This window comes from Cebidichthys violaceus, unplaced genomic scaffold (genome assembly GCF_023349555.1).
Source record: "Cebidichthys violaceus isolate CVI_PGR_0920_01 unplaced genomic scaffold, fCebVio1.0.p SCAF_24, whole genome shotgun sequence".
In the NCBI taxonomy this organism is placed as follows: Eukaryota; Metazoa; Chordata; class Actinopteri; order Perciformes; family Stichaeidae; genus Cebidichthys; species Cebidichthys violaceus.
Window position 1 is genome coordinate 8,464,089 of NW_027176417.1, and position 27,440 is coordinate 8,491,528.

Here is a 27,440-nt window from a genome sequence, read left to right on the forward strand (position 1 = left end):
GAGGCACTAACCCACCGAGGAGAGTGCGCCTATAGGTGGGTCCTCTGTGATCCCAGTCTCTCCATCCACATCACGTGCAGACACATCTAGAAGTGCTCCATGTGTTCCGTCCGCGTCCCAGCAGCGTTAATAAATACGTCTGAACTGTTTAGACTCGCTGCTTTGGAACCACGAGGCACGGATCCGTGCGTGAAAGTGAGCGAAATGTAAGTGAGAGCGTCAGATGAAGATAATCAGAGACGCATGTGCTGCTGCCACATGTCGACGTCGACAACAACCCGGATCCTGAAGCCAAATGTCTGACTCATCCTGCAAATCACTAAAATCACAAAGAGGACAAACATGGATTCAGTGTAAAAACACACAACAGAAACACTGCAGGCATCTGCAGGTATACATTGTACACACACACGGTATTCTGCAGCTGTTAGTACTCAGTGTACTTGTGTACACTCACAGCATGTCAGCAGCTGTAGAGGAAGTTAGTGCAGCGTCAGGCTTTAATTTGGAGAAACATGAGGATAAAATGATGCACCTGAAATTAATTATTAACAGTGTGGCACATGTGTATGAGAGGCTTCATTTAAAATATAAAATATACAGGAGATAGATTTAGAGCAGAGTATAGTGTATTTATGTTTTGTTTTAGCATTGCACTTCTGAATCTTATACTGCCATTTATAAAGTTATTCAGCAGGAATTATTAAATGAACAGAATGACCAAAACCAGATGCAAAACAAATACAGAGTGAAGCAAAACAACTACAGAGTGAAGCAAACAACTACAGAGTGATGCAAACAACTACAGAGTGAAGCAAAACAACTACAGAGTGATGCAAACAACTACAGAGTGAAGCAAAACAACTACAGAGTGATGCAAACAACTACAGAGTGATGCAAACAACTACAGAGTGAAGCAAAACAACTACAGAGTGATGCAAACAACTACAGAGTGAAGCTAAACAACTACAGAGTGATGCAAACAACTACAGAGTGAAGCTAAACAACTACAGAGTGATGCAAACAACTACAGAGTGAAGCAAACAACTACAGAGTGAAGCAAAACAACTACAGAGTGATGCAAACAACTACAGAGTGAAGCAAACAACTACAGAGTGAAGCAAAACAACTACAGAGTGATGCAAACAACTACAAAGTGAAGCAAACAACTACAGAGTGAAGCAAAACAACTACAGAGTGATGCAAAATAACTACAGAGTGAAGCAAAACAACTACAGAGTGAAGCAAACAACTACAGAGTGATGCAAACAACTACAGAGTGATGCAAACAACTACAGAGTGAAGCAAAACAACTACAGAGTGATGCAAACAACTACAGAGTGATGCAAACAACTACAGAGTGAAGCAAAACAACTACAGAGTGATGCAAACAACTACAGAGTGAAGCAAACAACTACAGAGTGAAGCAAAACAACTACAGAGTGATGCAAACAACTACAGAGTGATGCAAACAACTACAGAGTGAAGCAAAACAACTACAGAGTGATGCAAACAACTACAGAGTGAAGCAAACAACTACAGAGTGAAGCAAAACAACTACAGAGTGATGCAAACAACTACAGAGTGAAGCAAAACAACTACAGAGTGAAGCAAACAACTACAGAGTGAAGCAAAACAACTACAGAGTGAAGCAAAACAACTACAGAGTGATGCAAACAACTACAGAGTGAAGCAAAACAACTACAGAGTGAAGCAAACAACTACAGAGTGAAGCAAAACAACTACAGAGTGATGCAAACAACTACAGAGTGAAGCAAACAACTACAGAGTGAAGCAAAACAACTACAGAGTGAAGCAAACAACTACAGAGTGATGCAAACAACTACAGAGTGAAGCAAACAACTACAGAGTGATGCAAACAACTACAGAGTGAAGCAAAACAACTACAGAGTGATGCAAAACAACTACAGAGTGAAGCAAACAACTACAGAGTGATGCAAACAACTACAGAGTGAAGCAAACAACTACAGAGTGATGCAAACAACTACAGAGTGAAGCAAAACAACTACAGAGTGATGCAAAATAACTACAGAGTGAAGCAAAACAACTACAGAGTGAAGCAAAACAACTACAGAGTGAAGCAAAACAACTACAGAGTGAAGCAAACAACTACAGAGTGATGCAAACAACTACAGAGTGAAGCAAACAACTACAGAGTGAAGCAAAACAACTACAGAGTGATGCAAACAACTACAGAGTGAAGCAAAACAACTACAGAGTGATGCAAAATAACTACAGAGTGAAGCAAAACAACTACAGAGTGAAGCAAAACAACTACAGTGATGCAAAATAACTACAGAGTGAAGCAAACAACTACAGAGTGATGCAAACAACTACAGAGTGAAGCAAACAACTACAGAGTGAAGCAAAACAACTACAGAGTGATGCAAACAACTACAGAGTGAAGCAAACAACTACAGAGTGATGCAAACAACTACAGAGTGAAGCAAACAACTACAGAGTGAAGCAAAACAACTACAGAGTGATGCAAACAACTACAGAGTGAAGCAAAACAACTACAGAGTGAAGCAAACAACTACAGAGTGAAGCAAAACAACTACAGAGTGAAGCAAACAACTACAGAGTGAAGCAAAACAACTACAGAGTGAAGCAAAACAACTACAGAGTGAAGCAAAACAACTACAACTACAAAGAGATGCAAAAGGACCAAAAAGCATAATGCAAATGCATAAGGATCAAAGACATGTCTCTTTGTATTCGTGGCTCTTGTTCTGATGTAGTGAGGTGGGCCCTTTACATTTCTGTGCCCAGGGGCCCATTTTCTCATATTCTGTCAATAAGTGCAGTGTGCTGTCCTCCTCTCTCTCATCCTGAAGCACCACTGAGTTCATGGCCTCTACATGTGACTGAAAACACTCGGGGGTGTAAAGTAAATATCAGGTGCTGGAGGCTACAGAGAGTAAACGACACACCGCTCTGCTAAATACAAGACCTGCGAGGAGCAGCAGGTGTTCTGCGCTCGCCTTTTCATTCACACTTCCCTTTACTACTGTGAGAAAGTCTCACAGCTTCAGTTTTCACACTTGGCTCTGACACATTCCATGTCTGAACCTTTGCGACAGTCGGGGGAGAAGTTTCCTCAACCCTGACTTCGCTTCTTGGGATTCAAACCAGCAACTTTCCCCCTGTACGAAGCCTGCTTAGGATGCTTTAAGAGAAAAGGGTTGGAGGAAACCTGGTGGGTTTTTATTGCCAAATTCATTATTTCACAAATATGTCTTTTTACAATAAGGTACAAATCTTCATATAAAACAAAACAATCAGTAAAAGAACCAGATTTGCAGTGTGTGAAATACCTTAAAAAGCAAGTTGCATGATTGCATAAATAAACCAACAACCAGAAACAATAAAGAGAGAATGATTGGTTTCTTTGGGTGACTTATCTCCTGATGCATTGACAGGACACAGAGGACATAATCTGAAGCGTTTCTCCTTTTATGCACCTCCCTGCCATCCTCCCTGCTGCTCCTGCTCTAAAGTCTGTCTCTTAACTTTCCCACTTGTCCTGCATGTGTTCAGAAGTCTCATATCATCCTCCTGAAAACCTCCCTGCGCTTCAGACTGCAGTGACCGAAGCGTCTTAACATTATCTGTCGCTTCCTTTGATGTTTGTGCCCTGAGAAACGACTGGGGGGGGGGGGGGGGGGGTTGTTAAGTCCCGCCTCCTGAGCGCTTCCAGATGTCACACATCCTCCTTTACTGTGAGAACAAAACAAGAGAGGAACATACAAGAGACTACAATGCAACACAAACATCTTGCAGCCATATTGCTTCTGTACCCTTAAAAACCATGAGTCATTTTTTTATGAACACGTATGCATGCTCAGTTTTTCAAAACACCCGCTTGTGTTTCTTCCCAACACGCTGTGTTTTTCTACGTTTTCTTTACATATGTTGTGGTGGAAAGCGGCTGAGCTCTTTATGACAATGAAAACCCATCAGCTTGGCCTTAAGGGCACTTCTGCTTCAGCTCCCCTGAAGCCATGTCTGAGGTGAGCCGTTTGCACAACATTTATAGTTTCAGGGCACAAAAGGACTCATAAAGACATGAAGCATAAAGACCAGAACATAGACGAGCAGGTTGAGGTTTAGTACGGTTATATGGTTGCATCAAAAGTGACTGCATATTCCTTAAAGAACCCTGGTCTGAAAGGTTCTTTGTGGAACCAGAAATGGTTCTTCTATGGCCTCAGATGTAGTGCAGTAGAAGTACAATAAATACCTCTGAGATGTAGTGCAGTAGAAGGTACAATAAATACCTCTGAGATGTAGTGCAGTAGAAGGTACAATAAATACCTCTGAGATGTAGTGCAGTAGAAGTACAATAAATACCTCTGAGATGTAGTGCAGTACAAGTACAATAAATACATGTGTGTCATTTATAACAGTAAAGAAACATGAATAAACACAAACCCAAAAGCCAATAATAACTGGAGGAGAAGTTCTGGTTTAGCTCGTAGTTCAGAGTCTGGAGTTCAGCTCTCAGCTTGTTGTCTGCTGGTCCAACAGCGACCTCTTGTGGTCTCTTGTGGTCTCTTCCAGCATCGGGAGTGTCTGAGGAAGTGAAAGTACAAACAATCCAGAAAACAGGATATTCGCCTGAAAACTAGATGTTGTCTCAGGTTTATCTTTCCGCTAACTTTGCAAAGTCCACTTTACAACTATGTGTAAGTGTGTCTGATATACAGCCTGCATGTGTTCAATGTGGTCCACAACTATGTGTAAAGTGTGTCTGATATACAGCCTGCATGTGTTCAGTGTGGTTCACAACTATGTGTAAAGTGTGTCTGATATACAGCCTGCATGTGTTCAGTGTGGTTCACAACTATGTGTAAAGTGTGTCTGATATACAGCCTGCATGTGTTCAGTGTGGTCCACAACTATGTGTAAAGTGTGTCTGATATACAGCCTGCATGTGTTCAATGTGGTCCACAACTATGTGTAAAGTGTGTCTGATATACAGCCTGCATGTGTTCAATGTGGTCCACAACTATGTGTAAAGTTTGTCTGATATATGTAATGTAAATAAATATGTAAATATGAGACATGGATGTTTGGTTCCCCACTCTCTTATCTTGGGAAGCACATTCTTCAGAAAGACATCTTAGAATTGATCAGCTTTTAAATGTTACATCAGCTGCATGATGTTTAGATAAGTTACTCTGAAAGATTTGAGAGGTTTTACTTTCTGAAAATACAATAACTTGAAATGTACAGTTGTAAATACACTCAATAAATACTTGAGATGTTTATGTATGATTTCCCTTTATCCCACTCATGTTATGGAGTATTAAAGAAACAATAAATCACTGTTTAAAACAGAAACCTACGGGTTTATATTTGAAGCATTTCAGTAAAAAGGTTCAAACGTATTTCTTATTATTATTATAAATGATCATCTTTTATTTTAACAGTTGTGTAATACAACATTTTATATAATATTTGAAAACAGATGCACAGGTGTCCCACATCAGACATGAGTTCTACCTCCAGAGAGCCTCTCCATATCCCAGTACTTGTACTTAAGTATTTCTTTATTCTGATACTTTCTACTTCTACTCCTCTACATCTGAGGTAACTCTCTCTTTACTTGTAACAGAGTATTTCTACACTGTGGTATTTGTACTTATACTTTAGTAAATGATCTGAGTAGTTCTTATGACGCACATCTACAACGTCAGCGTGAGGCTGAACAGGTGCATTGTGGGAAAAGCGTTTAACGCCGCTATTTAAAGTATTAAAAAACATAAAATAATAATATTTTACAATTTATTCCAGTGTTCCGTTGGGTAAGGATTCGATTAGAAATGTAAATTATTCTTTGAAGTTGACAGTTGAAATGCTTAATTCCATCTTTAATCTTTGTCGCACATCTACAACGTCAGCGTGAGGCTGAACAGGTGCATTGTGGGAAAAGCAGTCTCTGACGCTGTCTGTTTATTTCTTGACGCTTAACGCCTCTTTTCTCTGTGTATTTAAGCTAAAATGTAAAACGTAGCCGACATTAAACACGGTATTGATTTAAAGAACACATTCTCCACCTGTAGTCGTCAGGATGGACTGTAACATGGAGCCTGGTGACGGTAAAAAAGACGACTTTATGGAGCTAACTCTGACGGATACACCGTTAGCTTTCAAAGCTAACACAGCTAGCCGTGTCTGCAGCATTCAGCTGTGTCTTCTTCTGCAGCCGTTGTGTTGTTAAAGAACCGTTAGACTTAAAGTCTAAAGTGTAAAGCTTCTGGTCAGCATCGATATCACGCTGCAGTGGTGTGCACCGACGGTGGCATCCATCTTTGTTTTATTGCAAGACAAGAAACATAAACACAACAAGAAGAGGACGACAAGAGATACAGGCCAGCTAACATCATGCAGTGTGTGTGTGTGTGTGTGTGTGTGTGTGTGTGTGTGTGTGTGTGTGTGTGTGTGTGAGAGTGACTGTGTGTGTGTGTGTGTGTGTGTGAGAGAGAGACTGTGTGTGTGTGTGTGTGTGAGAGACAGTGTGTGTGTGTGTCTGAGCCCTTTGAAGTGAAAGAGATCATAAGAGTACATCTGTAAAAATGTGCTTTTAATGTAACACAATAACACAAAGTCGTGGCCCCGCCCACTGGCACATGATTTGCTGTTGATGTTCATCTTCATCAGTTTGATCAATAGTTTAGTCACATGATGTTGTGAACGTGAATCCATTTGCTCATCAGGTAATCGACGTCTCTAGTTCCATCTTCTTCAGTGGGAACATGTGTGTGTTTTTAGACTTCCATTGAGCGATTAAGAGAATACATGTAAACTGTTCATCACGAGGTACGCGCTGTGGAAGGTCACGATGAACGCCGTCCTCTCTGCCAGGTGTCAGCAGTGCCACGCCCACCGAGGAGATGAACGGAGCTGGAAACTTGATGGACTTCCTGGACGAGCCTTTTCCTGACGTGGGCACGTATGAAGACTTCCACACCATCGACTGGCTGAGGGAGAAGTCCAGAGACACGGACCGCCACCGCAAGGTGTGACCAGGTGTTCCACATACTCTCATGTAGATGTAGTAGTATTTATCAGCTGTGAGTTCTACTCTCTGTACTCGTCTACCAGATCACCAGTAAGAGTAAAGAGTCCTTCTGGGAGCTGATCAAGAGCCTGCTGGACGCCTGGTCGGGATGGGTGGTGATGCTGCTCATCGGTCTGCTCTCAGGTCAGTCTGGAGGGACGTTTCCCCACCAGATCCCTCAGAACATCACCTCTCATCGGGTTGTGTCTCCTGCAGGCACGCTGGCCGGAGTGATCGACCTGGCGGTGGACTGGATGACCGACCTGAAGGAAGGCGTGTGTCTGTCGGCCTTCTACTACAGCCACGAGCAGTGCTGCTGGACGTCCAACGAGACGACTTTCGACGACCGGGACAAGTGTCCTCAGTGGCAGAAATGGGCCGAGCTGATGACGGGCCACTCCGAGGTCAGACCCGGGTGCTCTCGCCAGAATAAAACACAAGGAACCACACATGTGGAGCGTCGTTTCACAGAGGACACATTGTGCGTTTGGTCTCTTTCAGGGAGCGGGAGCGTACGTGTTGAACTACTTCCTGTACGTTCTGTGGGCGCTGCTGTTTTCCTTCCTGGCGGTGTCGCTGGTGCGAGTGTTCGCTCCATACGCCTGCGGTTCTGGAATCCCAGAGGTGAGAGAAGCACCGACGACGGGTCACGCAGCTCTCCAACTGGGTCCAATAGTTGTGTTTGTTTTGCAGATCAAGACGATCCTCAGCGGCTTCATCATCCGGGGCTACTTGGGGAAATGGACCCTGCTGATCAAGACGGTCACCCTGGTTCTGGCGGTGTCGTCGGGCCTCAGCCTGGGGAAGGAGGGCCCTCTGGTCCACGTGGCCTGCTGCTGCGGAAACCTCTTCTGCAGCCTCTTCTCCAAGTACAGCAAGAACGAGGGCAAGCGCAGAGAGGTACGGTGCACATGTCAAACCAACCGTCCACACCTCAGTGTGTCCTTTCATGAGGAACTCAAGAATAAGAAGTGTCTGGTTCTGACCTTCCAGGTGTTATCAGCTGCAGCAGCAGCCGGCGTGTCGGTGGCCTTTGGAGCGCCCATCGGAGGAGTTCTGTTCAGCCTGGAGGAGGTTCGTTAACCATCCCCACCAGAACCGGTTGTCTCTGAGGAACCGGGTCCTCAGCGGTTCACTTCTAACGATCCTCCGTCTGTCCTGCAGGTCAGCTACTACTTCCCTCTGAAGACCCTGTGGCGGTCCTTCTTCGCCGCGCTGGTCGCCGCCTTCACGCTGCGCTCCATCAACCCGTTCGGCAACAGCCGCCTGGTGCTCTTCTACGTGGAGTACCACACGCCGTGGTACATGGCCGAGCTGGTCCCGTTCATCCTGCTGGGCGTGTTCGGCGGCCTCTGGGGGACCCTGTTCATCAGGGCCAACATCGCCTGGTGCCGGCGCAGGAAGACCACCCAGCTGGGCAAGTACCCGGTCCTGGAGGTCATTGCCGTGACGGCTCTCACCGCCGTGCTGGCGTTCCCCAACCCGTATACCCGCCGCAGCACCAGCGAGCTCATCTCTGAGCTCTTCAACGACTGCGGCGCGCTGGAGTCGTCTCAGCTGTGCGACTACATCAACAACCCCAACATGAGTCGGCCGGTGGACGACATCCCGGACCGACCGGCGGGGCCGGGGGTCTACAACGCCCTGTGGCAGCTCGCCCTGGCTCTCGTCTTCAAGATCGTCATCACCATCTTCACCTTCGGCATGAAGGTTAGTACGAGGAAGATGAACGTGGAAATGACAAAGTTGTGAGATCCAAACAGAAACCCTCGTAACCTTCCTCTCCAGATCCCGTCGGGTCTCTTCATCCCCAGCATGGCGGTGGGAGCCATCGCGGGGCGCATCGTGGGGATCGCCGTGGAGCAGATGGCGTACCACCACCACGACTGGATCATCTTCAAGAACTGGTGCCGGCCCGGCGCAGACTGCGTCACACCGGGACTCTACGCCATGGTGGGCGCCGCCGCCTGTCTGGGTGAGCAGAGTACAACGTGACGACGGCTGACTCGCAATCACGTGTTCGCCTGTGTGTTAACGCTTGAATACCTTTCTAATGACCCGTCAGGCGGAGTGACCAGGATGACCGTCTCCCTGGTGGTCATCATGTTCGAGCTCACCGGCGGTCTGGAGTACATCGTCCCCCTGATGGCCGCCGCCGTCACCAGCAAGTGGGTGGCGGACGCCTTCGGGAAGGAGGGCATATACGAGTCGCACATCCAGCTCAACGGCTACCCGTACCTGGACGTCCGGGACGAGTTCACCCACCGCACGCTGGCCACCGACGTGATGCGGCCGCGCAGGAACGACCCGCCTCTGGCCGTCCTCACCCAGGACTCCACCACGGTGGAGGACGTGGAGGCGCTGATCAAAGACACCGACTACAACGGCTTCCCGGTGGTCGTGTCCAGAGAGTCGGAGAGGCTCATCGGCTTCGTCCAGCGCCGGGATCTCACCCTCGCCATCAGTAAGTTCGCTTCTTCAGAGTCGCCCGGGATTCCGGGATGTTTTTTAACGGACTTCTCTCCTTCAGAAAACGCCCGTCAGAAGCAGGACGGCGTGGTGAGCAGCTCCGTGGTCTACTTCACCGAGGACGCGCCGCAGCTGCCGGCCAGCGACCCGCAGCCGCTGAAGCTGCGCCGCGTCCTGAACCTCAGCCCCTTCACCGTCACCGACCACACGCCCATGGAGACGGTGGTGGACATCTTCCGCAAGCTGGGCCTCCGCCAGTGTCTCGTCACCCGGAGCGGGTAGGACCGGCACTTCTTTCTCCTCTTCCTCCTCTCCTTAACCCTCCTCTTATTCTTCCCTTCACTGACGTGTGGTCCTGTATTTCTGCTCAGGCGTCTGCTGGGCATCATCACTAAGAAGGACGTCCTGCGTCACATGGCTCAGATGATGAACCAGGACCCAGAGTCCATCATGTTCAACTAGAGGAAGGGAGGCGGCCATCGAGGTAACGGAACGGACCGATCGCCTGCAGGCTGCTGATCAGCTGGTCCTTCTTCTTACGTTTCATGTTACGCTTCAGAGGCTGAAGACACTTTTTACAGGTCAAGTGAGAGGAATCTAATCGTCATTAATATGAGGAAGTGTGGAGAAACCAGACGTATGGTAAATAGTGTTTAACTTATATCATTCTGTATCAGCCGATTCCTTCATGTAGCCAATCTGATTGGTCAGAACGTAAATGTCCTGTTTTCTCTCTTTCTCAAGTTCACTAAACTCTTATTTCAAGCACACCTTTTTGAACGACGCCGTCCTCTGTGACGATGTCCCCTCCGATCTGAACCCTGATATCTCGGTCTGTGAGGTGTCTGCTCTCTGTCTTTGTTTTGCTGCCATATTTATATCAACGTGTTCTTGTTTCTGTCTCTTTGACCTGAAGACTCTCTGTGACACGTTCACTGGAGCAGGTAAAGGTTCAGAGAGTCTTTGGAGTCTTTAGAGTCTTTGTTACTTAACTTGTGTCAGAAGGTTCAGAGAGAATATTTATACGCAGGTCTAGAAAACGTCATTATTTTCAGCACTTAGAATAGAAGAAGCACAGCAGTGGTAGTTTTTGCTCGTTGCGTGTCTTTATTTGTGTGTTTGTTGCTAACGGGTCATAAACACTGGAAACTATGAGGGAAGTTTAAAACAACGGTTTGTCTTTAAATGCCAAGAGAATGTATTCAAGTATCTGTTGTGTATATATGAAAGATTTATTGTGTCATTGTTTAATTTAAAACACTAATGTTTATTCCTGGTTACTTTATTTATTTTAACACTAAATATTAATATTTATCAGATCAACATTACTCTCAAAGAAGACGGATATTTGCACTTTTGTTCTTTTTTTTTATTTGTAAATGAAGTGATTCAAAATAAAGAATGTTAAAAACAACGGTGGGTTTGTGTTTTTTATATTTTATACTTGCTGACTTGATTGCTCCCTTGCTTACTTGCTGACTTGCTTGCTTCCTTACTTACTTGCTTGCTCCCTTGCTTATTTGCTGACTTGCTTGCTCCCTTGCTTACTTGCTGACTTGCTTGCTTCCTTGCTTGCATCCTTACTTACTTGCTCCCTTGCTGACTTGCATGCTTCCTTACTTACTTGCTGACTTGCTTGCTCCCTTGCTTACTTGCTGACTTGCTTGCTCCCTTGCTTACTTGCTGACTTGCTTGCTTCCTTTCTTACTTGCTGACTCGCTTGCATCCTTACTTACTTGCTCCCTTGCTTGCTTGCGTTGTTCTAAAGATATTCATCTTAAAAACACATTGAAATAGTGAAACAGAAAAGTACACATTTATCTCTTACATTTATATTTATTGTCTTAGATTCACAGCAATCAAAATAAATGACAAACAATTTCAAACCAGAAAGAAAACATCTCAAATGAATATCAGACAAACAACGAAATATAAAATGTTTGTTTTTAAAAGCTGAAATATTGAAGAAGACTGAGCTCATGATGATAATCAGGAAGTCTTTCTTCAGATGTCATAACTTCTTCTGTCTTACATCCTTATATGGAAAGTATTCTGGACTAGAGTATTCCTCCTATACCTCCTTCTCCTATACCTCCTCCTATACCACCGCTTCCTCCCTCTCCTATACCTCCTCCTAAACCTCCTCCTATACCTCCTCCTATATCTCCTCCTATACCACCGCTTCTTCCCTCTCCTATACCTCCTCCTAAACCTCCTCCTATACCTCCTCCTCCTAGACCTCCTCCCATACCATCTGCTATACCTCCTCCTCCTATACCTTCTCCTATATCTCCTAAACCTCCTATACCATCTCCTATACCTCCTCCTATACCTCCACCACCACCTCCTCCTGCTGTGCTCCTCCTATACCTCCTCATCCTATACCTCCTCCTCCTATACAATCTCATCCTGTGTTACTTCTATACCTCCTTCACCTCCACCACCTCCTCCTGCTGTGCTCCTCCTCCCCTCCTCCTGCTCCTCCTTGCTGGCTCTCTCCAGGTCAGAGTAATATTCAAGGGCTCTTCTCACCGGCTCCAGAATATGTTTCTGTGACAACACGACAGCAGCTTCAACACTTCATGAAGGTTAAAGTTCACGCTCCTCACAACATGGGTCCTGCTTACTTCTTCACTTTCTTGCTTACTTACTTGCTGACTTGCTCCCTTACTTGCTTTCTTACTTGCTGACTTGCTTGCTCACTTACTTTCTGACTTGCTTGCTCGTTTTCTTGCTTACTTACTTGCCTGTTCCCTTGCCTGCTTACTCACTTACTTGTTCCCTTGCTTAATTGCTGCCTTGCTTGCTCACTTTCTTGCTTACTTACTTGCTTGTTCCCTTGCCTGCTTACTCACTTACTTGTTCCCTTGCTTACTTGCTGACTTGCTTGCTTATTCACTTACTTGCTGACTTGCTCACTCACTTGCTCACTTCCCTGTATCATCAACCAGTGATTTATTTCGTGTTTTGAATCAATAGGAATTAGATCAATAAGCAGAATGTCTCATGTTTTACCTCCAGACAGGGGAACAGCTTGGTGAGCTCCGTGAAGAGCGGCACGAGGACAAACCGGATGAAGTTGGTCTGAGAGGACGGTCTGGACACTTTGTCTCGGTCCATGAAAGGAGCCACTGGGAGCCCCTTAAGTTTCTCCGTGTCGCTCTGCACAACAACAACAAGTTTTACTGCTGGGTTGACTCTAATGATTTGATTCTTTAAGGTTTAAGGTCCCTTCCCTCTTGAACTCTTTGATAAATGACTCTTTAACCTCCGCGTGGCTGTTTCCAGTCACTTCCTGTTTATTGATCAGTAACGTGAGAGCAAACACACCTGGTTGAAGAACTCCTGCAGCAGACAGTCCAGCCAGGGCTCGGCCACCACCATCGGCCTCGCCTCGTTGGAGATGTCGCTCACCTTCACCATGATGTTCATCAGCTGGAATCAGACGCAGAATCAGCTGCTCTTCACTTTTACACACCTGTTAAATCTTACTTTGCCCTTAAAATATATGAAAATGTTGGTATAGCGATAAAGGGAACGTTAGGAGCTCAGAGAGAAGTTCTAGTAGTTAACATTTCTGTTATTTGGAGAGCAACAACAGGAGGTTTTAATGTTTTAAATCTAAAAATGTGTCTTTTAAAGAGCTCTCGTGTGTTTTTCTGTACCACTTCCTTGTGCTCCTTGTTGGTGAAGTTGAACACCGGCTGAATGCTTCTGAACTTGTTGAGGATGTCGTTGTGTCTCGCCATGTCGGTGGCCAGAATGCACCTGAAAGGATGTTTAAGTTTAAGTGAACAAGAAGTCCGACCCGACACACGGAGGAAGTGATGGAGGCCCAAGTCTCACCTGATCATTCCTCCTCGGATGTGTTTGTACTGATCGCTGCTCAGGTTTTTGAGGATGTTGCACTCCGGCTGCAAAGAGAAAGGAAACAGGAAAGTCTAATTCATGTTTGAATGTTAGCGGGGGACATTTTAATATTGTTAAATTCAAACTTTGCATTTAAAAAACAACGTTAGATAAAGTATTATTCTGCCAATAAAACACTAGATAAAAACTAGAATATGTAAACTCTTTTTATGTCTTTATGATCTAAAATGATACCGGTAGACGTTACTGCTGGTGTCCCACAGGGATCCGGTCTAGATCCCCTTTTATTCCTCGTCAACATTCATGGATCTCATTTCTGTTTCTGTTTCTTTTTGCTTTCACATGACTTAAATTTTGTGACATACACTGCCGTTATCGTGAATCTATTTCTCGCCTTTTTTTAATCTGAATATTCTGAGTTTCCTTGTTGAAAGCGTCATGTTTTCGTACCTTAGACATGATTCCGAAGGCGACGGCACAATGGTGGTTTTCTAGGGGGGAAATGTCGTTGTAGCGCAGAGCCAAGTCGGTCTGAGCGTTGATCTGAGTGACATTAAAACAACAACATAAGAGATGAACGGTAAACAAACAATCGAACAGACGGACAGATAGTCAGCGGGCTGACCTGGTAGACGTTGTTGTAGCCGGGGTGGTCCAGGTCGTGGCACAGAGCCGAGGTCAACATGATCAACAGGTCGACTCTGGATATCTTACTCCTGAGGTCCGTCAGCCAGATGAGCCCGTACATCTGCAGGACGAGACACCAGTAACACCACCAGTAACACCAATAACACCAGTAGTAACACCAGTAACACCAATAACACCACCAGTAACACCAATAACACCAGTAGTAACACCAGTAACACCAGTAGTAACACCAGTAACACCAGTAGTAACACCAGTAACACCACAAGTAACACCAATAACACCACCAGTAACACCAATAACACCAGTAGTAACACCAGTAACACCACAAGTAACACCAATAACACCACCAGTAACACCAGTAACACCAATAACACCAGTAGTAACACCAGTAATACCAATAACACCACCAGTAACACCAATAACACCAGTAGTAACACCAATAACACCAGTAGTAACACCAGTAACACCACAAGTAACACCAATAACACCACCAGTAACACCAGTAACACCAGTAGTAACACCAATAACACCAGTAGTAACACCAGTAACACCAGTAGTAACACCAGTAACACCAGTAGTAACACCAGTAACACCAGTAACACCAGTAGTAACACCAATAACACCAGTAGTAACACCAGTAACACCAGTAGTAACACCAGTAACACCAGTAGTAACACCAGTAACACCACAAGTAACACCAATAACACCACCAGTAACACCAATAACACCAGTAGTAACACCAGTAACACCACAAGTAACACCAATAACACCACCAGTAACACCAGTAACACCAATAACACCAGTAACACCACAAGTAACACCAATAACACCACCAGTAACACCAATAACACCAGTAGTAACACCAATAACACCAGTAGTAACACCAGTAACACCACAAGTAACACCAATAACACCACCAGTAACACCAATAACACCAGTAGTAACACCAATAACACCAGTAGTAACACCAGTAACACCACAAGTAACACCAATAACACCACCAGTAACACCAGTAACACCAGTAGTAACACCAATAACACCATCAGTAACACCAATAACACCACCAGTAGCAACCCCAGTTACACCAATAACACTAATAACACCAGTAGTAACACCAGTACCACCAGTAACACTCGTAATAATAGAATCATAATAATAGAATAATAATAATAATAGAATAATCTCTATTTCATGCTCATTTTCTTCTCTTTTTAGCTCCCGTCCTTCCTCTGATGAAGACGAAGACGTCCGTACCATCTGAGTGACACAGAAGCAGTGCCTGAAGTTGTGGAACGGGATGTTGTTGTAGTGGCAGTAGACCTCGAACAGGAAGTTCTGCAGGACGTCCAGCTGGATGTGGAACGCCGTCAGGAAGTCCAGGTCGATGAACATCACCTGGAGGAGCACCAGCATCTCCGCCTCCTCCCACTGCCTGTGGGCGTCACACACACACACATACAGGTGTGAGAGAGAGAGTGTGTGTGTGTGTGTGTGTGTGTGTTTCACTGTGTTTGCACTCTCACCAGTTGTCAAAAATGGGAGTTTTCAGATGCTCCCTCACTTCTTCTGTCACATGCAGAGAGCTACGGCAACACAGAAAGGACACACAGCTCAAAGCCTTCTCCTCCACTTCAGCAGCAGCACACACACCTGGTGAGGAAAAACTCACCTCATGTTGAGGAACTTCCTGCGGACCTGTTGGCGCTGCTCCTGCGCGCTCAGTTGAGAACTTTTGGGTTTCGGGGACAACTTGGAGAGCTGATGGTCGCTGTCCTCCTTGAAGAGACCCATCCAGCTCAGGTGCTTCACACTCTGACAGAAGATTTAACTTCATTATGACTGGAAGACCTTCAAGAATTGTTCTCTAATTCATGATTACGAGCTTTAAAACGTTGTTTTTTTGTTTGTTTAAGCAGCCTGAAGACACCTCATTCTGCGCCTAAGAGGTCAGAAGATGATGTTTGCTTTATTTAAAAGGGATGTGCATTTTATTTCTAGTATTTTCAAAGAGTTTTTCTGAATCTTTTGGACTTTTTGATTGATGCTGCTCCTTCACAATAAAATCATGTAGTCTGTGAAGCAGCCAGCAGGTGTTTTATATTTATTTGTGCTTTTATATGAGTGTGTCCTCATAGGTTCAGAGTGACGAACCTCCAGCTTCCTCTTGAAAGACTCCACTTGGCTCTTCAGCTCACAGACGACATCCGGAGTCTTTCCCACGTCGTCCATGACTTTGCTCTCCAGATGATTCAGCCTGGAGACGCAGACAAGAGAAACAGCATTTGCGTCTCACCAAGAGGCTTCAATAAAATCTCCTCCACATGATGCACTCACCTGTGCTCCATGGTGTCCAGCTCATTCGGCATCCCCACACCTGCACGTGTACAAAATAAAGACATCATATGTATTAGAACATGTAGAAACAATGACCGTTGTGGTTTTTACGTCGATGCAACATTTTATATTTCTGCAGGAATCCACCTCTGTGGTCGTGTGTTTATAGAAAGACAACCATGCAGCCAGAACGTGAGGTGAGGTAGATGTGAGGATGAAGTGAGGTAGACGTGAGGATGAGGTAGAAGTGAGGTAGATGTGAGGTAGAGGTGAGTTAGACGTGAGGATGAAGTAGACGTGAGGATGAGGTAGATGTGAGGTAGACGTGAGGATGAGGTAGACGTGAGGATGAGGTAGATGTGAGGTAGACGTGAGGTAGAGGTGAGGTAGAGGTGAGGTAGACGTGAGGTAGAAGTGAGGTAGACGTGAGGTAGAGGTGAGGTAGACGTGAGGTAGAGGTGAGGTAGAGGTGAGGTAGACGTGAGGTAGAAGTGAGGTAGACGTGAGGTAGAGGTGAGGTAGACGTGAGGTAGAGGTGAGGTAGAGGTGAGGTAGGCATGAGGTAGAAGTGAGGTAGAAGTGAGGTAGAGGTGAGGTAGACGTGAGGTAGAAGTGAGGTAGAAGTGAGGTAGAGGTGAGGTAGAGGTGAGGTAGACGTGAGGTAGAAGTGAGGTAAAGGTGAGGTAGAGGTGAGGTAGACGTGAGGTAGAAGTGAGGTAAAGGTGAGGTAGAGGTGTGGTAGACGTGAGGTAGAAGTGAGGTAGAGGTGAGGTAGAAGTGAGGTAGAAGTGAGGTAGAGGTGAGGTAGACGTAAGGTAGAGGTGAGGTAGAGGTGAGGTAGACGTGAGGTAGAAGTGAGGTAGAGGTGAGGTAGAGGTGAGGTAGAAATGAGGTAGAAGTGAGGTAGAGGTGAGGTAGAGGTGAGGTAGAGGTGTGGTAGACGTGAGGTAGAAGTGAGGTAGAAGTGAGGTAGAGGTGAGGTAGAGGTGAGGTAGACGTGAGGTAGAGGTGAGGTAGAGGTGAGGTAGACGTGAGGTAGAAGTGAGGTAGAAGTGAGGTAGAGGTGAGGTAGAGGTGAGGTAGAAGTGAGGTAGAGGTGAGGTAGAAGTGAGGTAGAAGTGAGGTAGAGGTGAGGTAGACGTAAGGTAGAGGTGAGGTAGAGGTGAGGTAGACGTGAGGTAGAAGTGAGGTAGAGGTGAGGTAGAGGTGAGGTAGAAATGAGGTAGAAGTGAGGTAGAGGTGAGGTAGAGGTGAGGTAGAGGTGTGGTAGACGTAAGGTAGAAGTGAGGTAGAAGTGAGGTAGAAGTGAGGTAGAAGTGAGGTAGACGTAAGGTAGAGGTGAGGTAGAGGTGAGGTAGACGTGAGGTAGAAGTGAGGTAGAGGTGAGGTAGAAGTGAGGTAGAAGTGAGGTAGAGGTGAGGTAGACGTAAGGTAGAGGTGAGGTAGAGGTGAGGCAGAAGTGAGGTAGAAGTGAGGTAGAGGTGAGGTAGAGGTGAGGTAGAAATGAGGTAGAAGTGAGGTAGAGGTGAGGTAGAGGTGTGGTAGACGTGAGGTAGAAGTGAGGTAGAAGTGAGGTAGACGTGAGGTAGAAGTGAGGTAGAGGTGAGGTAGAAGTGAGGTAGAAGTGAGGTAGAGGTGAGGTAGACGTGAGGTAGAAGTGAGGTAGAGGTGAGGTAGAAGTGAGGTAGAAGTGAGGTAGAAGTGAGGTAGAGGTGAGGTAGAGGTGAGGTGTCTCAGGACGCTCACTCTTCAGGTCTGACGCCACCACCTCCAGTCGGTAGTATGAGTCCCGGCTGTTGGCCTCCAGCCGGGGGGAGATGTTCAGCACACTGCCGTTCATGCTGTACATCTTCAGGATGTGGTGAGGCCCCGCCTCCGCCGCCGCCCGGAACACATCTGTCAAAACACACACACAGATCTGTTTCTGAACCAACGACCCTTCATTCGGTCTGTCTGCTCACAGTGGGTTCATTCAAAGAGGACAAATCCCTTTGAGTGGAGGACCTGTCAAAGCCACATGGAGGTCCGGTTCTCCCACTGGAGCCCCAGGAACATCAGAAACCTCTCTTTTACAACTCCTTCTCTCACACCCTCACAGGATATTGAACATCACATGTTTGAATCAATAGTCACATCCACTAACATGATGATTACGCCTGTAGAGTCAGAGGTAAACTCTCTTTTACCTTTGACGTCTGCAGCAGAGCAGTCGGCTCCAAACTCTGCTTGCTCCAGCATCCCGTTCACCATGAAGTGAATGATTTTTGTTGTCATCCCAGAGCCAGGTGGGACGTGACCGCCTCTACAGATGATGAAAAATGAGACTTCTTGACTCTGACATGAGCACCTTGAGTCTGTGAGGGGTCACCTGCAGCTGACAGAGAGCCCACCCACTCATCCACCACAACCAGTCTCTATTCAACAGGTCTTAGTGGCATGACGTTTGACTTGATTTGAAGAAGCACAATAACCATGAAAGACAATTAATTAAATGTATTTAGATACATACATAAATGGATACTTGAATAAAGAAAGAAAGAGATGATTACATAAATGGATGAAATAAATAGACAAATAAAAAAATAAAGGTAAACTTACAGAACGTAGTATTGTGCAAAGCAAGACAAACAAAACAATACAAGTGTTTATCTACTGATAATAACACAAGTAAGATGTATTAGTGAGACAGAGAGATATTCATTATTCTATTAGTACCAAGAGAAAATCTACTGTTAATAAAACAAAAGAAAGAGATGTTGAAATAGAGTATGGAAAATATAAGACAGCCATTCATCTAAAATAAAATATATATAAGAACATTGTAAAGTGATTTTTTGTATATATATATTTTTAATTTTAATTAAAATAAAATAAAAAGTTAAAAATAAAATAAGAATTGAGTTGCTTTATTTAATTTAATTTAATTTAATTTAATTTAATTTAATTTAATTTAATTTAATTTAATTTAATTTAATTTAATTTAATTTAATTTAATTTAATTTATTTTATTTAGTACTAGCCTGATCCACACTCCAGACCAGTTGGTGGCGGTAATGCGCCAATTCATTTTTTTGCCACCCGCCACTAAACCTCAAAAAAAGAGGTAGAAGAAGAAGTTCAGTGAAGTAACGGTAGTTTTTTGTCTCTAACGGTCACCGCATCGATAAGTAATGAACTAACCGGCTATAAACGGGTGAGTAACGGCAGCCCTAACGGCGCTCCTCCTGCTTACCTAGCTTTAGCTTCGCTTAGCTAACGTTAGCTTGGCTGTATGTGTGGATTAAAAAAGCTTGCTCGTAGCGAGCTAAGTGTGCTAGCTAGCATGGAGAAGCTAACGGTTAAATAAACTGTTTATAGTGACATCACTAGCTAGCTTAACTTATTAGTAGCATCACTCCTTAAAGATGTTGATTCATATTAAATATTTATCACCAATATAACTAATTTAAATCTGTGCAATATAAATACTACAATGATTCTGTCTGTATATATAATATTGTATAATAATTATTATTATGTAATATATTGTGTATATATATATAATACATAGTCATATTTATAGTAATATTGTATAATTGTATATATAATATTTTAGTTATTGTGGATTTTTTACTTTTTTACTTTAATATTCTTTACTGTTTTATTACTTATTTATGTATATATAATGTTGTATATATAATATTCTATAATAATAATGTTAATATTGTATAATATATTGTGTATATATATATATATATATATATATATATATATGTTTATTTAATATTTTAGTTATTGTGGATTTTTTTGAACTGTTTTACTTATTTAATATTTATAACTAAATATATAACTTAAATATATTTATTTATATAGTATATATACATACATATAATATTCATAACTAAATACATAATATTAATAACGTTAATGTTAAATATTTATCACCAATATAACTAATTTTAAAAAATCTGTGCAATATAAATACACTGTGCAACACTACAATTATTCTGTCTGTATATATATATATATATATAATATTTTACTTCTTTAATATTCTTTACTGTTTTATTACTTAATTATAATTGTTTTGATCTTGTCTCTTGTTTGCACTATCCTCTATGTCTATATATATATATATATATATATATATATATATATATATATATATATATATATATATGTGTGTGTATATATATATATATATATGTGTGTGTGTGTATATATATATATATATATATATATATATATATATATATATATATATATATATATACACACATATATATATATATATATATATATATACATATATATGTCCTGTACCTAATAAAGGACTATCTCATGTTGACTGTGCTCGTTCTAAACTCCATGTTTGGTGACTGTGGTTCACAGGAGAATGAAGTTCACCGTCCAGGACGTCCCGCTGCTCCTTTCGTCTCCTCCGTCAGCGGTAGCCGCCTCCTAAAAGACCCTCAAACGTCAGATAAACCTGCGGAAGTCTGCTTCGATGGAGGAGGAGGAGGAGGTGGTGGAGGAGGTGAGCATGGAGTATCTGCTGGAGCAGGTGTTGCAGAAGGACCTGGCCAAGAGGCTCCAGGTGGGTCAGGAGATCACGGAGCTCATCCTGGACCAGAGGAAGACCTCCGACATGGAGCGGGACCAGACCCTGCTGGACAGGGTGGTGGACGCGGTGGCCAGCTCCTGGGTCAACTCCAGCAACTTCAAGGTGAGGAGGACACCGTGTGGTCCAGAGAGGTCCAGAGACCCAGCTTTAAATGGTTCCTGTGAAAAATCAAAGGGAACAAGACCGTGACGCTGACTGAGTGTGAAATCAGCTGTTTCCTGCAGGTGTGGGGGACACGCCGTCCTCAGGGAGCGCTTCATTTACTCACCGGTAGAAGCACTAATACCCTGACACATGCAGCTTTCTTAAGTGTCGTCTTTCATGCTGTCCTGTTGTACTTTTGTCCTGTAAAACTACAATTTTTCTTCTGGTTTTCTCAAGATGTGCATCATTTGTTCCCACTAATATTTAATAGTTGGGCGTGCTCTGGAGCTTTTGAACTACATTTGAGTCTAAATGTTTCTTTGGGAAATGATTTTTAAGTGGAGACGTCTCTCACACACACACACACACACACACACACACACACACACACACAACCAATCACATCGCTGCTGTAATGGGGACATGTCAGCGGCTTAATTTACCGCCAGCAGCCCAGTTTCCTTCCTTCTCTTCCTGCTCCAGCGTGGCCGTCTAGAAACACACAGCGCTCATTTATTCACCCTTTAAAATGACAACGTCCTGATATTTATATATATATGTATGATATATAATATATAATATAAGTGGTCAACATTTAGAGGAAGAAATGTGCTTCTTCCACTGTGTTTTTTACATAAATATATGAATTTAAACACTTCTAATGTAGCTCAGGAGCATTAGTGTAACGAAATACACAATACTTTGTATTTTAAATAGTTAAGTAGGTATTAAATGTGTTTGTGTGACGTCATTTCATCGCAGTAATCTTCACATGTGAACCTTTTCACAAGCAGGTTTAATCACGTGTAATACCACCGGGTGTCCACCAGGCGGAGCTCCAGTTAAATTTCTTTATTTGTCTGTCACGTGTCATTTCCTCTCACTATAAGAGAGTTTTCCAAAAATTGCGTCATAGCCCGAGCGCGAGGCTCAGGTGACGCGTCAGTGTTGGTCTGGTGTTAGCAGGGCGGCTCTCACTACGCGTTCATTGAGTCTCCCGAACCACCCCATGACAAGGAAGGGTGCGTACCACGTGACGAGACACGCGCTTACCACGTCCAGACACCGTCTTCACTCATGGTCGCGTTTTTAAATGATCGTTTCTTACTTCGTAGAGTGACACACTCGATGGTTGTGTTCGTGTTTACAGCAAAACACGTATTTATTCTGAGTGGTTTCATTTTAGTTTTAGAGAAAACCCTTGTTTTGGTCGGGTTACCCATGATGCTTTGCGGCCCTCCATTCAAATCCGTTGCGACTGCGCTGATCTCGTGTTCTCTGTGTGTGTGTGTGTGTGTGTGTGTGTGTGTGTGTGTGTGTGTGTGTGTGTGTGTGTGTGTCAGGTGGTTCTGCTGGGCATGGACATCCTGTCCGCTCTGGTCAGCAGACTGCAGGACAGATTCAGGACGCAGGTGGGCACAGGTGAGCAGTATTTAAAAATTATATTTATTATCATTATTTAAGATATTAGTACAACAGTTAGAGCAGTGGAAATCACTGATATACACTCTATAATTAATATATGTGTGTGTGTGTGTGTGTGTGTGTGTGTGTGTGTGTTTTATTATAAATGTTAAATATGTTTCTGGTCTCAGTTCTGCCGAGTCTCATCGATCGGTTAGGAGACTCCAAGGACCAGGTCCGAGACCAGGACCAGGAGCTGCTGCTGAAGATCATGGACCAGGCTGCCAACCCTCAGGTGCAGCAGCTCACCTTTAGAAAGAAACCCTGTCAGGGTTCACACTCTCTCCCTCCAGACTCACGTGTGTGTGTGTGTGTGTGTGTGTGTGTGTGTGTGTGTGTGTGTGTGTGTTCCAGTTTGTGTGGGAGCGAATGACGGGAGGCTTCAAACACAAGAACAACAGGACCAGAGAAGGCCTCTGTCTGTGTCTCGTGTCGACACTGAACGTGTGAGTTGACGCCGTCTCTCTTCTAGAAGTGGAGTGGACAGAAACACACACATCAGTCTGAGCCTTGATGTCTACAGAGGATGCTTTAAGGGTCACGTTGTGTGTGTCCTCAGGTTTGGATCTCAGAGTCTGACGCTCAGTAAAATCGTCCCTCACATCTGTAACCTCCTGGGAGATCCCACCAGTCAGGTAGGACACATCTGGTCCTCCGCCGCCCCCTGCTGGTCAAACACACACACTACAGTCCGAGAACCGGGACCCCGTGAGCTCTGTCCTCTTAGAGTCGACCGGCCGTCATCGCCGGAATCTCACTTCCTCTCCGGGACGGGAAGCCGTGCCCGTGAGCTTCCTGTCCCGGAGCCCCAGAACGCACGCGATGAAGACGCGCTGTAGTGAAGACGAAGATGAAGCTCTGTGTTCACGCGCTGTTGTGTGTTGTAGGTGCGTGACGGCGCCATGAGCTGCCTGGTAGAGATCTACCGCCACGTGGGAGAGCGAGTGAGGATAGATCTAGGAAAGAAGGGTCTTCCTCAGTCACGGTGCGTTCAAGTGCTCTCTGGAGAACAGCAACTTATTAACTATAGGTTTCTATGTGTGTGTTTCTATGCTCATTCTCCGCCCGCCCCCTTCTGCCCAGGCTCAACGTGATCTTCAGTAAGTTCGACGAGGTCCAGCGGTCGGGGAACATGGTGCTGTCACCTGTGTCAGGTAAGATCCACGAGTCTGGTTCTGGTTCTGGTTCTGGTTCTGGTTCTGGCAGCACGGTGTTGTTCTGTTAGTTGTGGAGAGCGTTCTGCAGACACCTGCAGCCTACATGGACTCTGTTAGCTGTGACGGCGTATTAATAATAATAATGGAGACATGGGAGTAATATTCTGAGAGAACCTCAAGAAATAAACTAGATTAAAGTCACAAAGTTAGGATATAAATACATGAATATGTTCTGACATTAAGTCTTAAATTAAATCTAGAATTTAACCCTTTTAACCTCACAATATTCTCCCCTCTTTGTAATTCTAACATGAATCAAATCAGCTTGTTTCTTGATCTCTCAATGAGCATGTTTCAGCTGGAGGTCCTGGTCCTGGTCTCAGTGGGGGGGGCGTTCGCTGTCTTTCAGTAAGAACCCCACCTGATCCGGTTTCTTTGTTCTCCTCCACAAAGACGGAGATTCTGGGACCTGAACCAGGAGCTTCTCACCGGGTTGCACTTTGACGTCCCCTCCTCCACGTTTCTAGTGACACACTAGTGCACATGTTGAAAGCTTTTATTGTGAAGGAAGATAAATTCATCAGGGGAGGAGTGCTTGTGAGTCACATGGTGTGATTGTTGACGCTGGATTGGTCCTCACCTCAGATTTAGAGCTTTTAAGCTCCTCACAGACTCAGTTTGTGCGTCCGTTGAAGAGAGGCTCCTCACTCCGGCAGCCCCGCGCTCTTATTTTGTAGGAGTGAGGAGGTGAAGCAGCAAGTCCACCAGCTCCGGGTCGGTTTCTCCTGCAGGAGATCCACAAAGAAAAGCCTAGTCCTGCAGGAACACGTATCAGGATCACCCGACAGAGACCCGAGGACACGGAGGGACAGGAGCAGCTCTTCTAGGTCAGAGGTCTTCTTCCTCTGCTTCATCGGAGGAACACAAACCCTTGAAGCTGCAAGGGTTAATGCAGCATGATCTATATGTAGAGTTCTGATAACCCAGAGTAGAAGAAGCTTGATTTTAAATAGAGCTCTGTGGGCTTTGGTAGACCAGGACCTTGGTAGACCAGGACCTGGCTCTGTGGGCTTTGGTAGACCAGGACCTGGCTCTGTGCGTCACGCAGCCTCAGGGGGTCCAGCAGGACTTAGGTTGCACAGTTGGAAACCGTCTGAATAATGAACGCTGTGCAGCGGCACAAAGACCAAGCAGTGAGATTCACACACACACACACACACACACACACACACATGTATATATACGTGTGTGTGTGTGTGTGTGTGTGTGTGTGTGTTGATTCTGAGGACGTGATTCATGAGCACTTGTCTCCTGTTTCCTGACTCCTCTGTGTGAAGGTCCCTCCCTCTGTTGTCCCCTCTTCATGCCTGTGCAGGTGAAGAGCCTCACCTTTAGATCTGCTTTTTATTCTTTGTTTCAGGAGGAAGTGAGTAGAAGCTGCTGAGCTGCTTTCTCCTCCCTCCTCTCTCCTCTCTCCTCTCTCCTCCCTCCTCTCTCCTCCCTCATCTCTCCTCCCTCCTCCCTCCTCTCTCTTCCCTCCTCCCTCCTCTCTCCTCCCTCATCTCTCCTCCCTCCTCCCTCCTCTCTCTTCCCTCCTCCCTCCTCTCTCCTCCCTCCTCCCTCCTCTCTCCTCCCTCCTCTCTCCTCCCTCCTCCCTCCTCTCCCTCGTCTGGTGAATGTACTTTGTGGAGATCACCTGTCAGAGTCCATCAGGCTCTGAGCTCCTACAGTCTTTGAGACGCAGCAGGAGGGAGTCATGTGACCCGGATCAATTCTTCTTCTTCTTCTTCTTCATCTTTTTGATAAGATTTCAAACAGCTGTGTGGTTTCTTCTTCTGGGACTCTGGAGGAGCGTCTTCAAGTCTGACAAGACTTGAGTGTTAAACTGTCTCTCCTCCTGTCTCTCCTCCTGTCTGTCTGTCCTCCTGTCTGTCCTCCTGTCTGTCCTCCTGTCTGCCCTCCTCTCTGTCCTCCTGTCTCTCCTCCTGTCTCTCCTCCTGTCTGTCTGCCCTCCTGTCTGTCTGTCCTCCTGTCTGTCCTCCTGTCTCTCTGTCTCTCCTCCTGTCTGTCTCTCTGCCGGCATGCTGAGGAAACTGGTCTGCAGGCGGATTTGCTCCTGTAAGCTGCTGCTCGTCCTCTGGACGGTTTAGAGGAGGTGATGAATGGGAGGAGGAGGAGGAGGAGGAGGAGGAGGTGCATGGTTACTCCAGGAGGAATGTGTCTCAGCTGGATTGTGGACAAAGCTCAGGACCTCGCTGCAGCTCAAATATTCAGAGAGTTGTTTCTGACGCTCTTCATCCTGGTTTCCTCCTTCTGTTGTGTTGATGCTAACGTACACACACACACACACACACACACACACACACACACACACACACACACACACACACTATTCTCTCTGGGAACACTGGGCTGACTGTCCGTCGTGCAGGAATGTGAATGTTAAAATGTCCGCCTGCGTTCTCTGCATGGCGTCACGTGACTCTGCTCCTCCTCCTCCTCCAGACAAGACCTTCGAGGACGATGACTCCGGAGACGGCGGACGCTCCTCTTCTTCCAAAGGAGCCTCTCTCTCCGGGAAGAAGACGCTGAGCATCATGGGATCCTTCAGACGGCCCGCCTCCAGCGCCAAGTCTGCAGGTCGTCACCGATAACCCCCCCACCCTTTATTTATTATTCACTATTTATTGATTAACTTGTATTCATTTGTATTAATTTAATTTAATTTAATTTTTCTTTATCCTCTTATTTATTTCTTATTATGTATTTTTTTATTTTTACTTATTTTATAATAATACATTTTCACATTGATTTTTTTAATTTTATTTTTGTTTATGCTCTTATTCATCTATTATTTACATATTATTTTCTTTACTTATTTTTTATTAATACATTTTTTTTATTTGAATTTTTTCACATCACTACTGCTTATTTATTCTTATCTAAAAATTACTTATTTATTGTTTATTTTTCATAATATATTTTTACGTGGATTTATTTTTATTTATTTTAAGTGTTTTCTACTACATCTTTGTATTTATTTGTAAGTGTCTGTACGACATCTTTGTATTTATTTTCACGACACATGTACTGTCTCTGTCTCTGTCTCTGTCTCTGTGGACAGAGGTCTTGTCTTGACACACTAACGCTCCACAAACAGACCTTTGAGTAGGAGTCCGGCTCTAAAGCGTTTCTTTGCTCACTGTTCTGCAGGGAGGGAAGGAGCCGGAGCCGTGGACGAGGAGGACTTCATCCGGGGCTTCGAGGACGTCCCCGCAGTGCAGGTCTGCAGATGTTCCTCACGTCCGTCACGGTGTCTCCGTGCGGTGTCTCATCCGTCCTCTGCTTCTCCACCAGATCTACTCCAACAGGGAGGTGGAGGAGGCCATGACGAAGATCCGAGACGTGCTGTCAGACGACAAGAAGGACTGGGAGCTCAGAGTGGCGGCTGTAAGGCGTCTCCGTCCTCTCTTCTTGTACCGGAGGTGAAAATGTCTCGTTGTTTAACTGCGTCTCCGTCTCCTCCAGCTGAAGAAGGTGCGCTCGCTGCTCCTGGCCGGCGCCGCCGAGTTCGACGGCTTCCCCCAGCAGCTGCGTCTCTCGGAGGCGGCGCTCAAGCTGTCGGCCAAGGACCTCCGCTCTCAGGTGGTGAGGGAGGCCTGCC

General features: G+C 44.9%; 3 protein-coding genes and 1 non-coding gene across 9 annotated transcripts in view; 2 read left to right on the plus strand and 2 right to left on the minus strand.

Annotated features, from left to right (window-relative positions):
• Positions 1-5,955: 5,955 nt before the first annotated feature.
• On the plus strand, positions 5,956-10,970 carry clcn4 (chloride channel, voltage-sensitive 4). Its single transcript, XM_068719602.1, has 12 exons — positions 5,956-6,125; positions 6,892-7,046; positions 7,132-7,231; positions 7,304-7,491; positions 7,589-7,711; positions 7,781-7,987; positions 8,081-8,161; positions 8,252-8,797; positions 8,876-9,062; positions 9,153-9,551; positions 9,618-9,834; positions 9,928-10,970. Exons 1-12 carry the CDS (start codon positions 6,098-6,100, stop codon positions 10,016-10,018), a joined length of 2,322 nt encoding a protein of 773 aa, XP_068575703.1. The 5' UTR covers positions 5,956-6,097; the 3' UTR covers positions 10,019-10,970.
• A 980-nt stretch (positions 10,971-11,950) lies between these two features.
• Positions 11,951-18,658, minus strand: LOC137879228 (high affinity cGMP-specific 3',5'-cyclic phosphodiesterase 9A-like). The gene is made up of 14 exons (XM_068719907.1): positions 18,595-18,658; positions 17,549-18,304; positions 16,409-16,448; positions 16,226-16,328; positions 15,744-15,886; positions 15,598-15,657; positions 15,329-15,506; positions 14,052-14,174; positions 13,877-13,969; positions 13,403-13,470; positions 13,222-13,324; positions 12,887-12,991; positions 12,572-12,718; positions 11,951-12,106 (listed from the first exon to the last, which is right to left on the minus strand). The coding sequence occupies exons 1-14, from the start codon at positions 18,656-18,658 to the stop codon at positions 11,951-11,953; spliced, it is 2,139 nt and encodes a 712-aa protein (XP_068576008.1).
• An 847-nt stretch (positions 18,659-19,505) lies between these two features.
• The window catches only part of LOC137879132 (CLIP-associating protein 1-B-like), a 20,100-nt gene continuing 12,165 nt past the window's right edge, over positions 19,506-27,440 (plus strand). For all 6 annotated transcript variants that reach the window (XM_068719720.1, XM_068719722.1, XM_068719721.1 and 3 more), the window contains exons 1-12: positions 19,506-19,601; positions 20,780-21,113; positions 22,499-22,577; positions 22,751-22,854; positions 22,974-23,065; positions 23,179-23,254; positions 23,507-23,604; positions 23,703-23,773; positions 26,282-26,416; positions 26,990-27,060; positions 27,134-27,226; positions 27,305-27,440. The exon at positions 27,305-27,440 is cut by the window's right edge and continues 10 nt beyond it. In XM_068719720.1, coding sequence (XP_068575821.1) covers positions 20,895-21,113; positions 22,499-22,577; positions 22,751-22,854; positions 22,974-23,065; positions 23,179-23,254; positions 23,507-23,604; positions 23,703-23,773; positions 26,282-26,416; positions 26,990-27,060; positions 27,134-27,226; positions 27,305-27,440 — 1,174 coding nt within the window. In that variant the 5' untranslated portion in view covers positions 19,506-19,601; positions 20,780-20,894. The remainder of the gene's footprint in view (positions 19,602-20,779; positions 21,114-22,498; positions 22,578-22,750; positions 22,855-22,973; positions 23,066-23,178; positions 23,255-23,506; positions 23,605-23,702; positions 23,774-26,281; positions 26,417-26,989; positions 27,061-27,133; positions 27,227-27,304) is intronic.
• On the minus strand, positions 22,050-22,178 carry LOC137879236 (U4atac minor spliceosomal RNA). Its single transcript, XR_011103712.1, has one exon. It is a non-coding gene; the product is annotated as a U4atac minor spliceosomal RNA (small nuclear RNA).

Excerpts from the sequence above, each read along its gene's own strand:
- clcn4 (XM_068719602.1), top strand. The coding sequence starts at position 6,098 with ATGGACTGTAACATGGAGCCTGGTGACG. Across the intron at positions 7,047-7,131 it reads ACACGGACCGCCACCGCAAG|ATCACCAGTAAGAGTAAAGA; the intron begins GTGTGACCAGGT and ends CTCGTCTACCAG. Across the intron at positions 9,063-9,152 it reads GGGCGCCGCCGCCTGTCTGG|GCGGAGTGACCAGGATGACC; the intron begins GTGAGCAGAGTA and ends ATGACCCGTCAG.
- LOC137879228 (XM_068719907.1), bottom strand. The coding sequence starts at position 18,658 with ATGGTGAACGGGATGCTGGAGCAAGCAGAGTTTGGAGCCGACTGCTCT. Across the intron at positions 15,658-15,743 it reads AGGAAGTTCCTCAACATGAG|CTCTCTGCATGTGACAGAAG; the intron begins GTGAGTTTTTCC and ends GTGTTGCCGTAG. Across the intron at positions 12,992-13,221 it reads ACAAGGAGCACAAGGAAGTG|CTGATGAACATCATGGTGAA; the intron begins GTACAGAAAAAC and ends GTCTGATTCCAG.